The 17,650-nt window shown below is 39.0% G+C and overlaps 1 protein-coding gene across 4 annotated transcripts in view; it reads left to right on the top strand.

Moving 5' to 3' along the window:
• The window catches only part of LOC124788244 (zinc finger protein jing), a 214,550-nt gene extending 200,992 nt beyond the window's left edge, over positions 1–13,558 (top strand). For all 4 annotated transcript variants that reach the window (XM_047255427.1, XM_047255430.1, XM_047255429.1 and 1 more), the window contains exons 6-7: positions 7,887–7,954; positions 11,430–13,558. In XM_047255427.1, the coding sequence (XP_047111383.1) occupies positions 7,887–7,954; positions 11,430–11,589 (228 nt within the window). In that variant the 3' untranslated portion in view covers positions 11,590–13,558. The remainder of the gene's footprint in view (positions 1–7,886; positions 7,955–11,429) is intronic.
• Positions 13,559–17,650: the final 4,092 nt, after the last annotated feature.

Genomic DNA, 17,650 nt, shown 5'->3' with positions numbered 1-17,650 from the left:
TCCCATCTGCAGTAACAATTCACTACATAAGTGAAGTGTTGACCAGTCAACAACATATAAACCACATACAAATCATAGATACACATGGAACAACATTCAAAATTATTATTTCAATGACGCTTTATCTTGGCTCCATATCAGTAAAATGAGGAGGTACTGAATCGAAATGGGGAGAAGAGAAATTTGTGGCACAACTTGACTAGAAGAAGGGATTGCTTGGTACGACATATTCTGGGGCATCAAGGGATCACCAGTTTAGTATTGGAGGGCAGCTTGGAGGGTAAAAATCGTAGAGGGAGACAAAGGGATGAATAAACTAAACAGATACAGAAGAATGTAGGTTGCAGTAAGTACTGGGAGATGAAGAAGCTTGCACAGGATAGCATGGAGAGCTGCATCAAACAAGTCTCTGGACTGAAGACCACAGCAACAACAATAAAAACATAAATCATTGATAGGCTTTTGAACAAGGGCACTTCCAGAAAGCTTAGCAAGTATTTCTGTGTTCATGTGCCTGTTGATTGCTCAACACAACTCTAGAGGGCACTTTTATCTTTACTCCATCCATAATTTGTATTCTACTGAGAACTTTTCAAAATCTTATTTGAACATGTTCAATTTGAGACTATAAATTCTTTCTGCATAGTTCTATGCAAACCAAAGCAGGTATAAAATAGTCCACAACTTTCTTCTGAGACTAACAGATATCTGTAGTATATTTACAACATTGATTGTTTACTGATCTGAAACGAAAATAACATACATCATTTAAACAAAACAGGAAAATCCCAGATGTCTCATTATGCTTTAAGCTACTGTAGAGTCTTGATACTTAGTCTTGGAATTAAAAGTTTCCAATAAATCTGAGCCTAATTAAAGTAAACAAATCCTAATGTACAGTGTATCAGTCCTCTATCTTACTCCCTCTTCGCAGGCACTGGCAAAGATCAGGCATTTCTGGCTGCCGTCCACATACAGGTGTCCTGGAAATCTCCTTGAATGGTGTTATCCTCAGCAGCCCAGACTGTGTCACGGAGAATTTTGCTCTGCTCGCATTCTGCCTTCTCAAACACTGTCTGGAATTACTCCCTTCATCTTTCGTTCTTCTTCACTTGGGGCCTTATAAAATCCTGCATTAGTGAGAGGGAATTAGCCAGCACCCTTGGTCTCCACCCTGCCATGGCTCGTCTCCCGGACCGGGTGACCACCCAAATGCTTAAACACTCTCAGTGGTTAGCCAGCTTCATTTACTTGCCCTTTTTAACCACCCCAGTGCCAAGAACACATTGTTACCCCAATGTTTATATAAACCATCTGTTAAGATGGACAGCTATTATCTGATCACTTTAACCAGTGTCCTTTGCAAATTACTTGAATGTATGGCGAGTCGAAGACTGTAAAGGATCATTTAATCCCGGGACGTTTCAGCTTCGACCTGGGGTGGTTTTTGCTGAGACTGCTATACTGGAGATAATTTTGTCCACCTGGAGTCCGCTATCTGAAGAGCTTTCTGCAGCTGCAGGAGAATTGAGTTTCACAAGGTTTTGTTCTGAATGTCGCTTTCTTTTTAGTGGCTATCAATGGTCTGGTGGTGGCTGTGGGGCTTATGCTGTTGCCTTCATAGTATGCCAGATGATTTTTGCACTTTTTGTTCTTCTGCTATGGGCATTGCTGAGCACAGACTGCAGCAAGCTATATGCTGAGCACCATCTTGGGCTCTCACTTGTGGCTTCCATTTTTCGGCTGCCAAGACCTATATTATGCATTACTGTTGGTGTCGTACGGCCCATCCTCATCTAGCTCTGTACCGTAATGGCCAGTCTGAGTGGTTGACACTCTTTGTTTTTTGGGACTGGTCATTGTTGCCTGGTTGACATGTTGGTCAGGGTTCAAAGCTCTTTGATGTCTTGGCAACACCAGCTGCAGCATGGACTGCTCTACTCTGCTACAGCTCTACAAAGCATTGGTCCAGCCGTGTCCAGATTACGGGAGTCTCGCATATGACTCGGCATCACTTTTGACATTAAAGGTGCTGGACCCGATACACCATTGTGAGGCACGTTCAGCAACTGGCAGCTTTTGGACTAGCCCCACGATCATCAGCCTCCTAGTGGAGGAAGGGGATCTACAGTTACAGATTCTGCACCAAAAGTAGATTGCTGGCTCTTGTTTAATGTTCACAGAAAGGAGATAAAGCTGCTGAAAATTATCTTCTCCTTCTCATACACTCCACCACATAATTAAGAAGTGAGATTCAATTCACCTCATTATATTATCTTCAAATTACGACTCAATACATGATAAAATGAGGACAGTTACCGACTCGTATACTTCCGCTCTGTACTCTGTACATAACAGATCTTATATTCAATTTGATAATTAACAGTTGCAATACATTCATTGTCTTTGACATTTTGCATTCATAGACTTCTTGGAACTCTCTTCTCCACACCACCCGCTCCATGGAACTGCTATTTCTACCTAAGCAGGTAGGGCTGTCTGTCTGCTGCTGACTGCGGTGCAGTTACTGGATCGTTAGCTCTGGTGTCAGCACCTGCAATTTAAATCGCCTCCCAACAGTGGGTTGCTCACCACGTATCGACTACCCAGTTGTGAAAGTCTCTTTTCTGACATACTAAGGACATGATATTCAAGGAGTGGGATGTATCACTACAGTACAATCTAGTACTGTGTTATTAAAACTACCATGTGTTTTGTGATGATGCGGTTTAAGATAAAAACAAATGTGCATCTGCTGGAGAGCACCATTGTACGTGCTATTACACAGTAAAAACCATCATATTAAAATAAAGTTAAATATAGAAAAAGAATGTTGGCAAGTTCTACAACTGAGAATAATAAAATGTATAGAGTGTGTATGCAAAGATAATACAATAATTTAATAAGCAGGTCTCTAAATGGATAATGGAAGGTGCTTCTTAGTAAATTATGTAGTAATTTAACAAATAGAATAAAAGGTACAAAACAGGAATGTTGTACTGCTGGAAGATTCAATCCACGTCAGTGAATTACAAAATAATTTAAGAATAAAATGCAGAATACGGAAGGACAGAGAGGAAATGTTAGGCTACTACTGAGTTCGTTGCAGCCACAAGAACACTCTTCTTTCCAGCATGTTTTTGATCCCAATCACCAATGTACTGTGGAAGAGTGCAGAAGAGGTCGTGTTGGAGCAGTCTCATTGTCTTCCCAAAAAGGTAGTAAGCATCAGAATTACTCTTGTTTCTATATATCATTAGATCACAGTTTAACACACATCAAAGTATCAGATTGCTCAGCAAAAATGTTTTTGGGAGCAACAACATGCTGAAAGGAAGCAACTTCTAGTGGCTGCAGTGAACGCGTTTCTGATGTATTTTATTTTTAAAATTACTTCATGGAGCACCTTCTGTTATCAGTTAGGAAAAACTTCATTAGAATGATGGTTTATCTTCTCATATACTCTCCCCCATATTTTATTATTTTCAGTTGTTGAACCCTTTTACTACCATCAGTCAACCAGCCAACATTTTTTTTTTCCAGTGCATATTCTTTTAACTTCATTTAATTACTATGAATTATATTATGTAATTGTGCCTACAGTGATTCCCTCTAGCAGAGGCACATTCGTTCTTCTTAGTGGCATCACGAAACCCACAGTAGTTAAAGTGACAGAGTACTGGTTGTACAACATACGATGTGTTCCACTCTTTGATGATATTTTATAATATGAGCTATCTCACTTTCTTTTATTTTTATACTGTAAACAGGGAAAACTTTCGGTGAACAATTTTTTTTTTAATTATTTTATATCTGAAGATCAATGCTAGCAGAATCGAATCCAATCATGTCATACCATTTTATATCCTTGCAGTCTAGACAAAAGCTTATATTAAAAATTAAGATCACTTTTCCACATTCTTGACCATGTCAAGCCCTAGAAAACTTGTAAATTTTGATATAAGTATCCTTATACTTACATATACAGGATGTTTTTTTAACCTTGCAGCAACTAAACATCATCAAAAATACACATTGTATGAAGAAAAATGCTCCTGATGAAAAGTTATTTGCAAAGGGGACATGTCTGTGCAAAAACTGGCCAACCCCCAACCCCTCTACCATAGGGGGTCAACTTTTTTTATTTTCATATGGGAACCTCATATTTTTATTGCAGATTCTGCTTTTGTGCCAAAACTTGCCCCCCCCCCCCCCCCCCCCCACCTTTGTGGTAGATGGCACTGTAATCGACAAAATGAAGTTTTTCCAGTTTTTGCCATTAAAAACAGACGGATTTGACTGAACATTACATTTGTGATATAAATGAAAAAATTTCTCTTCTAAACAGTTATAGTTTCTTTAAAAAAAAGTTTATTTAGTTTTGCAACTCTGATTGTTCTGTGAAACTTTTATGGTTAGACATTTAAACCTTTTTAGGATGGAGCTTTTCCACATCCAAATCAACGTGGTGACCATCTCGAGAGTTCTACTGTGACTTCCATGTTTGTTAGTTACTAACCTAGGACTTCACAGGCTGGGGAGCTGTGATGTTGTCGATACATCTGGAGATTACCCACTAAAAAACGTCTGTGACAGTCGGGACAGGTTGCTGCATGCAACAGATCTTGCAAGGGTAGGTTATGTTAGTAGTGGGTATCGCACATCCACGTCAGAGCCAAAGTTCAGTATAGTGAGAGCAATTCAGTGTGAGCTTTCTGCTGCACCATGTCAGTGGTGACTTTATGCAGCATCAGGCTGAGGTCGAACGCCGGCAGCTCGCTGTTGTGTGGCACTTCCCATTTACTGGAAGGCAAAGTTCTGCTGAAGATGTTCCTCGAGGGGGGGGCTGCCTGCTCGACAAACTGCGCCACTGATTTGTTGGAGAGCTGCAGGCTGTTCTCTCACTCTTTGGCAGTGAATGCTGCCTTATTTTCTTCTGCTTTGGTGTTGGTCACCCCCACGGCTTTCGGCATTACCGCTGTTGCCATTGGGGCGATGGATGTCTTCGTGGTGCCCCCTCTCCTACAGTGCAGCTGGGGCGGGCATCCTAAAAGTTTTCTGAATATTTGCAACACACTTCTAAGTGGGTGCAGGAGTGTTCGCTGGGGTTTGTACCCGTGCTGCTGATCGTTGCGCCTGAGCGAAGACTACTTGCAGTTGCCTCAAAGCTGCCTCCTTCTCCACAGCCAGGGTAGCTGCTCTCTGCTGCCATGATGGCTAAAAGAGCCACTGCAGCACAAAGGTTGCCGCCTCTTCTTGGGGATTGAAGCTGCGTCCTGCCCACCTGCCTTTGGGCAATCGTCCTAACTGTTGGCAGAAGGAGCTGCCTCTGTGCGGTCCCTCTGCTGTCTCAGGCTGGTCTAAGCCCATCGTCGTCTTCTCCTCCACTGTGCTGGTGCAACCGCGGCCACTGTGCCACCTTCGAGCCGACTTCAGCTTGAAAAAGTCGGGCAGCCACGCCAGCTGGTGAAGTGTGGTCCACCACACGGAGCACAGATTGGCAGAACTCTGCCGCAGTCACAACTGCGGCTGCCGTGCTCACCTGAGCATTTAACGCACTGTTATGCATTGTGGCAGTACTTCACTACATGGCTTTCACCCTGGCACTTGAAGCACTGGGGCTGAGGGTCTGTGCCGGACAGGAGAGCTGCTTCTATCACAGGTCTGCCCAGCAATTTCCACAGTGAGAAGTCATCTCTAGTGCTGTAGGTCATTTATCACTGTGATGCCAAACAGTGACAGTCTTCAGTTGTTGGTTCAGTTATGCAGCTGTACAGCCACATTCCTGAAACCTGTGCGCAACAGCCCTTCTCAGACTTTTGTCTCATTACAACTCTAAGGCAGCCCCCTCAGGAGTGCCTTCTTCTTCTTCTTCTTCTTCTTCTTCTTCACACTTGATGCAGCAGTTATCTTTTCTTGTGCCGGCTGCGCGTCGGCAATGTGGGCAGTCACAGTGATCATGATCATCATGTGGTCAGCCACGTTCACTGCCTGCACGCAGATCGTAGTGTCTGAATTCACAGACTTGTAGACCACCTTGTGCTTTCTGCAGCTCATCATAAAGTTGAACAGTGCTGCCCCGCACCTCTGCACTTTACGTACAAAGGGGAACAGGCTGTAACTCCTCTTCTGATTCTTCTTGGCCTAATCAACAGCTGGCGTGGCTGCCCGGCTTTTTCAAGCTGAAGCCGGCCTGAAGGTGGCACAGTGGCCGCGGTTGCACTGGAACGTTGGAGGAGAAGACAACGATGGGCTAAGACCAGCCCGAGGCAGCAGAGGGACAGCATGAAGGCAGCTCCTCCCGCCAACGGTGGGGATGATTGCCCAAAGGCAGGTGGTCAGGGTACAGCACCAAGCCCCAAGAAGAGGCAACAACCTTTGTGCTGTCCTAGAGGAAGTGGCAGTGTCTCTTTTAGCCATCACGGCTGCAGAGAGCAGAGCATGACTGAGCCCCTTCATGGCAGCATATTTCTTCTGAGCAGCTTTCTTCCCCGTGCTGTGGCTCGGAGAACATGACAGTTTGCTTTCGTTGTCAAAACAATGTCTTGCTTTTAAAGTAATATAATTTTCTGTTCAATTTATGTTTGATTTTGGTGAAACCCATCATCATCATTGGTGCTTGATTTCAGTGAGTCCAACTGGAATGTCCAGTGACTGATTTGGTAACATTCTTCTATCCAAATACTGTGCCTCTTCCTATAGTTGCTAGCAGCTGCCAGTGCAATACAATCTACAATCGTTGTATAGAAAATGCCACAGATACACACATACCGAGTGAAATCTCGCACACTGGCCTACTGCGTGCCCCACGGCAATGCCAGCGCATTGATAAGCACAGGCATGGAATGACTCAGCACCACTCCACTTTGGAGCTCTTTTTGGCACATTTGAGGTAGTAGATGTTTTATCTGTAGAAGAGAAAATTGAAATAATTTTGATTTGTAGCAAGGCTGCAAAAAAATTGGACGCCACTGTTGCTGTTTATGCTGAATGTTTTGCTGGTAAGCTATAATATTATATGACTATAGCAGTAATAATGAAATTGCAGTACTAGCTGCAGTGGCTTACAATCCACAGTCAGGAGTTGCTCTCACAAATGGCTGGTCAGTTCTGATGAGTCAAAAATACCGTCCCTACCATATCTCCAAGCATCAAGAATTTTGAATTTTATGAGAGTTATTTATAGAATCTAATGGGGTTTTTCATTGGGCCCTCGTCCAATTACAGACACACCCACATCACGAGCTGTGCTTACTGAAACAGGCGGACACATTTTTGGACAAACTTGTGCTTGTTTACTTGCTATCAGTAATCACAACAAAACTACTGATACGGGGTAACAACTAGTCTGCAATAAAAATGGTGGTTCTCATTTGAAAATAAAAAGTTGTAACACAAACAGAAATCTCCTTTGAAAACATTTATCTTCCATCTGTATCATTTTGTTCGTACAATGAGTATCTTCGGTGTTGTTTATTTCTTCCAGTTCAATTGTATATTGAACCATGAAACATGATGAAGGGGGAGGAGTTGTACAATAGTCTTACTTGGTAATTCTCACTATATATTTGGCACTTAGCATTTTGGACAGTGTATAGCACTTGCCACCCAGTTAACTTCAATAATTTGTCAAGGCTTTGTGACGTGATGTCACTGACCAAAATCCTGCACAAGTGGCAGCAATTTAATATAGTATAAAAATTTCAATGTGTCAGGTTTTGGGCAATTATACATCAAAGTGCTCTTTATTTAATAAATGCTAGTATATTTATTATTCTATTCTATTTTATTTATTTATTTATTTTGCAATTGCAATAAGCTTGCAGATGTGATCAGTTTGAAGATAAAATGGCACCTTTGACTTACTTGTGCCAACTTGTTGATAGGTGCTGGCGCGGCGGGTGGAGCTCGACGGCAAGACGAAGGTGCTGCTCAGGTGGTTCCCAGAGCACATGTGAGTGGTAACAGCAGTGGCGGGTGATACACTTGCGCATCTCTGTCATTTGCATACTTTGTCAACTTACTGATCACTTATTTGTTTTGTCTTTCAACTTGAGGCAGGCACCGGTGTCGTGGGATACGGCTGTCCGGGTTGTGTTTCAAAAGCAGCCTCCTGTCCGATTCCTTATTCCTATACACACTTTGAGAGTTTTTATTGTCTGTCATCTGATCTGGTAAGGTCTTATCTTTATATATGCGAAAACACGTACCCGAGTTTGGCATCATTTTTGCTTATTTTAATATTTGTCTTTTCCTTTGTGACTACAATGAAACCTCTGTGGTTACTTTTAGTACATTTTTCATGTATCAGCTCAGATGTCGAACTGATGAAATACATAGAGTTGTGGCAGTACTGAAGTAATCAATAAATATTAGTTGACTTTTGTCCAAAACTAAGCCTTCAACCAACAATTGTAGATAGGTCTAGAAAATTCATAAATTTCCATTAGCAACTGAAAACATAAAATACCATAATTATTTAAGGTGTGAGCCTACATTTTGCTCTCTTAAATCTTCCTTGGAAGGATTTGACAATCTGTCTTGTGGAAATTCACTGTTACTGGCTTTAAGTTGAAAGCTATTATACTGAGCTTCCTCATCACAATTCTTTGTGAAAGTACTTCAATGTTCTAGCATGTACACTAAGATGAGATGTTTGTGGTGCAGAAACTGACAGAGGTTTCATTGTGCACTGTAAGTCTCAGGAGTAAACATGTATGGGACATGAAAGGAGGAAGAATAGCATGCGGGAAGTAATGTTTTCAGTTTAAGATCCTTTTCAGCGTTGCTACATATTTATATCACTATAGACAAATTTATCAGTTACTGATCCTTGTGAAACCTGGTTCGTTTTGGCACAAATTCCTATTTCCTTCCTTCCTTCCTTTCCTGTGCTGCAGGGTTGCTTGTGTGAATGGGGAAATGCTTGTGCTTGCCATCCGTATGCTGTTTTCTGTGGTGTAGAATTACTTTGGAGACTTTGGTATTCTCCTCTCAAGTTAAGGAATTCGTTGAATGTAGCTGATACTTTTTTATCATAAATTATAATACACTGAGGTGACAAAAGTCATGGAATAGTGATAAGCACTTATAAAGATAGTGATAGTAGTGCATACACAAAGTATAAGAGGGCAGTGCATTGGCAAAGCTGTCATTTTTGTACTTTGATGATTCATGCAAGAAGGTTTCTGAAATGATTATGGCCACACCATGGGAATTGAAACTTTGAACATGGAATGGTAGTTGGAGCTAGATTCATGGGACATTCCATTTCAGGAATCATTAGAGAATTCAGGACTAACTTTCAGGCATTACCTTTACTACCGACAGCTTTCACTTAATGAGCAAGAGCAGCATCGTTTGTGTAGCATTGTCAGTGCTAGCAGACAAGCAACATTGTGTGAAATAACTGCAGAAAAAAGGGTGGAATGTACGAGTGCATAAAAATATGGTGTTAATGGGCTGTGACGGCAGACAACCTAACCAATGCGAGTTCCTTTGCTAATGGCATGACATTGCTTGCAGTGCCTCTCCTGGGCTTGTGATCATTTCAGTTGGACCCTAGATTACTGGAGAACCATGGCCTGGCCAGATGAGTCCCAATTTCATTTGGTGAGACCTCCTGGTAGGGCTAAAGTGTGGCACAGACCCCATGAAGCCATGCACCCAAGCTGTCAACAAGGCACTGTGTAAGTTGGTGGCGGTTCCATAATGGTGTGGACTGTGGTTACAAGGAATGGACTGGGTCCTCTGGTTCAACTAAAATGATCATTGCCTGGAAACAGTTACGTTCAGCTACTCGGAGACCATTTGCAGCCATTCATGGACTTCATGTACCCAAAAAATAATGTCGTGTCACAGAGCCACGGTTGTTGGCAATTGGTTTGAAAACATTCTGAATAGTTTTTATTTGGCCACCCAGATTGCCGAATGTGAATCCCATCAAACATTTATGGAACATAATCCAGAGGTCAGTTTGTGGACAACATCCTGCACAGGCAACAGTTTCTCAGTTACGGCTGGCTGTAGAGGCAGCATGCTCTATATTTCTGCAGTGGATTTCCAATAACTTGTTGAGTTGATGCCACATGGAGTTGCTGCACTGTGCCGGGCAAAAGGAGATCCAACACAATATTAGAAGGTATCCCGTGACTTTTGTCACTTCATTGTTTGTTGAGTTTAATTATACTAAGAATAGTTATATAGTATACCTGAATTCATAAACATGGTTTTACATGTAGCTCAGATCTGTTCCATTATTTTTTATTTTGACTGTAGACTTGGTCTACTTGTGTGTCTATAGAAGTCAGGAAAATTTTATTGTTTGCGTAGTACATTGTAAGTGGTGATGCAGTAGCATTTGAGTGTCTAAGAATTCTGATGGTACATTTAGAGAGATCATGTGAGTGTGTAAGCAGCACTGTATTTTGGTTTTAATGGCTTCTATCCTCTCCATATCTCTCACCTGCTGCTGCACTTGAGATCTGCATTTTTGTGCAGATAGTTTCTTGTACATTTTTTATTAGTTTGACACATTATTTAAAGTAACACAACACTTAACAAACATTGTGCTTTCTGTAGAAAACTTCAGATGTTACAAATCTCTGTAATTAACTGTGTGTTTGCGTTTTTCTTTGTGTGAAACTATAATTGCAACAGAGCTAAAATAAGTTAATTATAAAAAAATGCAAACCACAAAAAGCTGTATTTAGATTATGATAGGACCAAATGTAGTGACTGATTTAAATTCCCAGTGATAACATTTCAGAAACTGGGAAATAACGGAAATTTCTCAGCAGCTTCATACTTTTTGAGCTGCAGAGGAGAAGGGGTGCACAATTCCTCATAAACCCTCTAACCATTTCTTCAATACTTTTCGATCTGTGGTCATTGAAGTTCAGTAATGCTAGCAAATTATAGAAAAATGTAGAATTCAAGATTTCAGTGACAGATTTGTTAAGTCCAGGCTGAATATCATATTCATTAGTATGAGCTGCTGTCACAGATTAAGTGCTGCATAGCATCACACTTTAATGGAGGGAGTATGGACCCAGAGCCAAGGGACACAGCACTGGGAGAAGATAGTGTATACTTTCCTGTTTAAAACTGAGGATGATAAACATCAGTACATAAGCAGATGTTAGAGCACATTATGTAATTTTTATTTTCCTGCTGTAGGTATCTGCTTTATAATAGGACATCCTGGACTTGGTGAGTAAGTTAACTGGAAATAAGGTGATTTCCCATTTTTTCATCTTTGTTGTATTGGAAATTTCCTGTCTGTTGTATTGTGGCACCCCTGCTGCACAGCAGATGTCCCATACATAAACCACTGATTTTCAAGTCACCAGTTATTGTACTTGTAGGGGCCTCTTTCTATTTTGGTCATGTCTGATTGTTTTGTAATATGTTGGTGTGTACATTTTCAGCATTCCGGATGAGTGGGTGCCAGAAGCAGATGCGCGGCCTTCGAGAACTGTTCCGCTTCCTGGGTTGCCGAGTACTTCACTGGAGTCGCTGCATACGGTCCTCTTCTCTAAACCTAATTCTTCACGGAAGAACCGTCGCAAACAGACGAGGACGACGTGATGACCGCTTGTCACATTGTTAGACCGATTGTAATTTGCTGTGCCTGTCATGGAAGCAGAAGTGAACTGTTGGACTGTTAGTGTAATTAAGAAACTGATTAACTATGGAGACACTTGCTTGCTGATTTCCTTCTACCTCATACTGCTATTTTTTCCTCGTCATCTTTCTTATTACGTACATGTTATGCTTACTTTGTCTCTCTAACGGTTGCCTGTTGCTTATGTTACGGGTATCTCTTTTTAGAAAAAATAGTTCTCAAATGGTTTATTTGTTTATTAATTTGACAAACAACAAATTTAGTGAAATTTTTGAAAGAGAATAATGTCTTCATTCAGGTTGTGTGAAGATTAGGAGGAAATCAACAGGCATAAAAAGGAGCTGCTTCGGCTAGCGTCGAATGGTAGTCTTATGATCTCTTGCACCGAATCGTATATATTGTAAAAAAGAAGGGGGTGGAGGAAAATCTCAAATGCCCTACAAATCCAAAGTAAACTAATATTTGAAACTAAAAGGAAGTCAGTGTGTGTAATGAAAAGACGAGGAAAGCACTGTGTGAATGGGGCCATCAGTAATAATAGGATTTTGTTACTGAACAGTAGCTTTCTCTCTTTTTTTTTTTATGCCGAAGCACAAACTCGTTATGTTTGCTACACAATAAATATTGCTGTACTAGTATCTTTCATTGAAATTGCCTTTAGAATTCAGTATAAAGCAGTACTGCACTCCATCAGTATTACATAGTGATATAACATTGATGGTTAAGTTGTGGCATCAGTTTGCAGCATTTATCTGTTCTCTCACCCCCCTCCGCCGGTGTCCCTTAAAAGACATTGTACAGTAGAAAAAAAGGTTACGCTATTTATGCAGAACCATTTCAGACAATTTGTTCCTGTTTAGTAGTGTTAATGATTACAGATGGACTGCATTTTCAGACGTATAGGTTAATGTCATGTATATAGTTGGAAATGGGTTGAGAATAAGTAGTAGTTAGTAAAAACAGTAGAGGGATCTCTGTTTTGAATGTGAATAAACCATTGATAAATTAGTTATCTTTTTGAGAGTGGAGATTTCTCCACACTACACCTCCTCCCCTTTGGAAAAGAAGGAAAGCAGGAATCAACCAGCTGAACAGTAGCACTGCCAAATGTGATTGCATTGTATATATAGAGATAAATGAATCTTTATGTAATTAATTTTAGTTGTATTATTTTGCTCGTACCTTTTAATTTCCTGTATGGTTATTCAGATTGTGTGTTCAGAAATCCGGTCATTCAAACTGACGAGACGCCAAAATAATTTCGAGTGACCGTGAATGCTGGATAATTTTGTAGTAAATTAGCTGGAAAATGTACATAAGTGTTTATATGAAGTTATGACTGAAACAGAATATTTGGACTCCACCTGTCTAACAACTGTTCTGTGTAGTATAGTTTTCGGGAATTAATATTCTGTTTCTTTATTTAAATTTTAAATGAAACTTTGTATAGATGGCTGAGTAGTTTTTGTAATAACAAACAATTTTATAATGTGTGCAAATGCAAGTACGTGTGCATTTAACAGTTAACTTATAATTGTGAAACTGAAGGACCTCGGACGTTACAAGTAACACAGAAATACTTTCAATCAACGTATCACTGCCAAAAAGCTGCCAGACACTGCTAATGATTTGTCATTATTTAGCTGTGTTTTGTTTTTAATAAGATAGTGTCTTAATAAAGGTAAATTTCTTCCACAAAGTGTGATCACTGCCACTATTGGTGAGGAGTTTGTGTTGTGTGCTCCGTGCAGTATGATATACTTTACAGCACTGTTTGTTTAAGTGTTGTCACATACAATACAGCGAGAATTTTCCACTGTGTTTGTATTCTGTGCCATATCTGTCATTTGTTTTGTCTGATTACTGTAAATGTGGCCTGAATTGACTTGTGTTTATGTTCAGCAATAAAAATAAAATTGTTCAAGTTTGTCATACAATTGTATTTTTCAGTAACTTGATGCTTCTGTAAATCTATTGTTAGTATCAGTTTGTAATTCTCTAAAATTAATGTGCTTCGTTTCTTTTTTCATAAAAAAAAAGAGGATGCGTGTCCTGTTTGATATTCATATATGTCAGCTAAGTATTCAAAACAAAATATTGTGTTGTTAAAATATTTACCAACTCCATATTTGCTTTTAATCACAACTGGAAATACGGTTGTATATGCTTGGTGACAAAACACACATGAAACGCCTGCCTGTTGTTCCAAATGTTGCAATAATTTTTCTATAGTTGTTTCCATATTTTGGTAGATTGATTTATTAAAGCAGAAAGAATTTTTTAAAGCGTCTACATATATAGATATATATATATAAAAGAGTGTGTGTGTGTGTGTGTGTGTGTGTGTGTGTGTGTGTGTGTGTGTGTGTGTGTGTGTGTGTGTGTGTGCGTACACAAGCGTAAAAAAAAAAAGTGTGTTCTTATGATCACATTCACCATGAAAACCCAACATAAAGATATCTGTGATAAGTTGGAAGTAAATTTCTTTCTCTGCATGAAAAAATAAAAAAGAGAGACTGTTGGAATGACCGCTGTTAATAAATATACAATTTCATGACTAGGCCTGACAATCTTGTTTATTTCTGATTTAATTTCACATATTCTATTTTTGTGGTGTGTAAGCAGCATTTTTTAACGCTGAAAACACAGGCTCAATTTATTTTCTTTAAGCACACTTGATCTCTTTAACTCATATCTGTGTAATTTTATGTTTATTTATTTATGTTACAAAATGACTGCATCTGTATTTAAATGTAACATTTTCATGTACATGTTTCTGGTTGTATTACACAACATTGTATAAAACTTTGTTTGAAGACATTTACGGTTGTGTTCAGTCTTCTGGTTTTGTCATTTATACTTCTCAAACATGTAATAAAAAAACTGAGTATATAGAACGTTGGAGGAATTCATTTTGTTGTATTGTAGTTTTGTGATAAATATTGAGTACTATTTAAAACTCATAAGTAATGCATTTTCAGTTTTCTGAAGGAAGCTTTTCTAGGCATGACAGGACTACACATACAGAATCGTAATATTCTTTAAATGTTAGTTTGTCCTGTCACACTTTTGAACTAAAAGTGGATTCATCCTTTACTGATGATTATGAATGTCAAAGTCAACTGATAAGAGATAGTTCCAATCAGGTGCAATGAGATAATGCAAAGGTATGAAATCAGTAGCTTCATAAACAGAGCTTGCATTAGCATTAGCATCAGGTTACAGCTTTTCACAGTAGTAACAATAGTTACCATTCTGAGATTTAGATTTCTTTTCCTTTTTTTACTGCAGGTCTGGCACTTAACTATGAATAAAATTGTCATAAAGTTTGTTTCATCGTGAAGGTACCTCTCCTCCAGTATCTTATCAAAAAGAGTAAGAATGTAGTAATGAGAACCGTACATTTGAACTGAAAGATCCAGTCACATATAACGTGTCCAGTTGTTATAATTCAATAAAATTATCTATTTCAGTATAACCACAGAGTACCTTAGTCCAATATGAATGAAATATTTTTGTAACAGTAGATGCACAGAATCTCTTGTGCAAGGAATACTCAGGCAACAGTGATTCCCCCCCCCCCCCTTTTCTTTTGTTGATAAAGAAACCTTTTGTCAATACATAAATGGAGCTATCACAAGGAATTCTTATTCAGTGTTACCTTGGAAGAACTGTCTGCACACATTTTTTTTTTCTCTTCCTGCTCAGTTTGCTGCATCCCGAGTTACGTAGTTTCAAATATAGAATTCAGGTGTGATTATGCTCTCCTTCAGCTATTTCCCAGGAGGACATTTGTCATTATTAGTTCTTACTATTCCTTTCCCTTTGCTGCTCTGACAATGCTGTTTACAGTTGTCAACAAATGGATAGTGTTAACCAGGAACATATTTGCCTCCATGTCGGTCACATTTCTGCTGGCCATTGATGATGTACGAAACAGGGAAAAGGAGGGGGTGGGGGGGGGGTGACAGGACTGGAGGTTAGAAACAAGGAAATAAGTTTGGCAAAAAAAAGGGCCCTAGTAGGTTGCTCTAGGTAATGTCACCTGTTTCAAAATCTCGATATAGTAAACAGTAGTAAATTTTAATATGTGAAAAAATAACATTGAACCAAACAGGGGCTGGACTCTCATTCTAGAGCATGACTGTTAAAATCCCATTCTGGCCATCCAAGTGTGATTTCCCTGAATTGCTTAAGGCAGATGCCAGGATGTTTCCTTTGAATGGGCTTGGCTAATTTCTCTTCCCAGTCCATGCTTGTGCTCTCTCTAAATGACCTTATCATACATGGAACATTTAATTTTAATCATCTTTCCTTTCTTCAAAAAAGGAAAATTGTAACATGTAATGAACTTTAGAAGAACAGAATCACTCTTGGTGATACGGAAGAAAAATTATGTAATTTACACAACAAGATTTTGGCTGTAAAAAAAAGTTCCTCCTTCAAAATAATAATTGTTCATTGATGCTATTTTGCAAAGCCATCATGTGAAATACTGCTGTGGTCACAGTTTTTGAGATCATCTTTTATCGGTTTACCCTTTGTTGAGTCAATGAATTGTTTCACCACATGCAAAGAGATTGGGATTGGTGTAACTCATCAACTCACAAGTGTTCAGAAGCATGTCCGAAAGCTTCCCTCAGCAATACAGTCAATCATAACTGCAGCTGTTACCAGTTAAACATGGCATAATTTTGGGCAGCTCTTGCTGTCATTGAATTTACAACTCTAATGCATTTGTGAAGCTTTTCATATGTGATACAGCCAGAACATCTGTGTCGAATTTCTCTGCTGATGTTTCAAGATGTGTACTTTTCAGTCAAACCGATGTATATATCAAATGGAAAGTCAAGAAATGTCAGACTTGTGCAGGCTAACCAACTTTAAACAGGTTCAGAAAGACTTTAATTTTGGAATGATGAAATTCTTCCTATCATGTTGTCCATTTGTAGCAATTTGTAATCGGTGTGTGTTATTTAATCATACCAGAATGAAGTTTAGGATGTTTGTTTCTTACAGTAATGTGCAAGTAAATGTTAAAAAAAAATTAGTAAGGCTACTCTCTCTTCCCACTGCGAAATTCAGAAGTATTGGTAACAGTGAAAACATTGAAAGTCCATACACGTGATAGTTAAGGGCTAGCCTATTGAGTACAAGAATCGATGTGGAGAAATATCATAATCTTGCAGATAAGTGCAAAAGTGTCTTTCTGTAAGGTCAGAAATGAAACGAATGTGCAAAAGGAATATATACTTTTGCTACCAGTGGACAGCATGGAAAATGCTGTAATGGGTTGGTTAGTGGCAAATATTTCCTAGGGACACAATTGTGAACAGACCCTTTTATCAGCAGACAGATTCTTCATCACTTTTAATGCTAGTCATAAATGCTGGAATAAAGCTTACGAAGACCAGTTTCAACACTTACAGTTGTAAAAAAATAGTGATGAGCACACTACCACTTTTCATTACGTCAAGAGTGCAAGAGCCAGTCACACAAAATTGTTTATTTAAGGAAAATGAAATAAATTTAGTTTCTTTTATAACATACAGCAAAACAATTGCTTCAGCAAAAATATTTTGACTTGTAGAAATATCAGTTTTCATATTATCTTCAAAAACAAATGCTTTGTTTGTGAGACATTCCATTTAAAGGTCTGGTGTTTGAAAAAGAACATATACTCTAACTGGATACATAAATTGAGCTCATTTTAGTTAGTACTATTGTTATCATTATCATTATTGATTTAGTTGTGAATAAAGGTTTTTATTTGTGTGATGTTTCAGATTTCATGTCAGTGACTGTTTTAAAAAATAATGTAATACCTATGTTGCCTTGTGGGGTGAAACCTGTTTACTTTTTAAACAAGGTGCAAAAAAGATATGGCATTTCATGTTTTGTAGATCTTTTGCTACACACTGTATGAGTTAGATATATTAAACATACAACAGTTGAAGATGATGTTTCATTTATTGAATTTTAGTAAAATTGTTAATTTTACATAATATACACTCCTAGAAATTG

Source organism: Schistocerca piceifrons, chromosome 3 (genome assembly GCF_021461385.2).
Source record: "Schistocerca piceifrons isolate TAMUIC-IGC-003096 chromosome 3, iqSchPice1.1, whole genome shotgun sequence".
Classification (NCBI taxonomy): domain Eukaryota; kingdom Metazoa; phylum Arthropoda; class Insecta; order Orthoptera; family Acrididae; genus Schistocerca; species Schistocerca piceifrons.
Note: the sequence above shows the minus strand (reverse complement) of the source record. Positions and strands in the feature narration are given on the sequence as shown.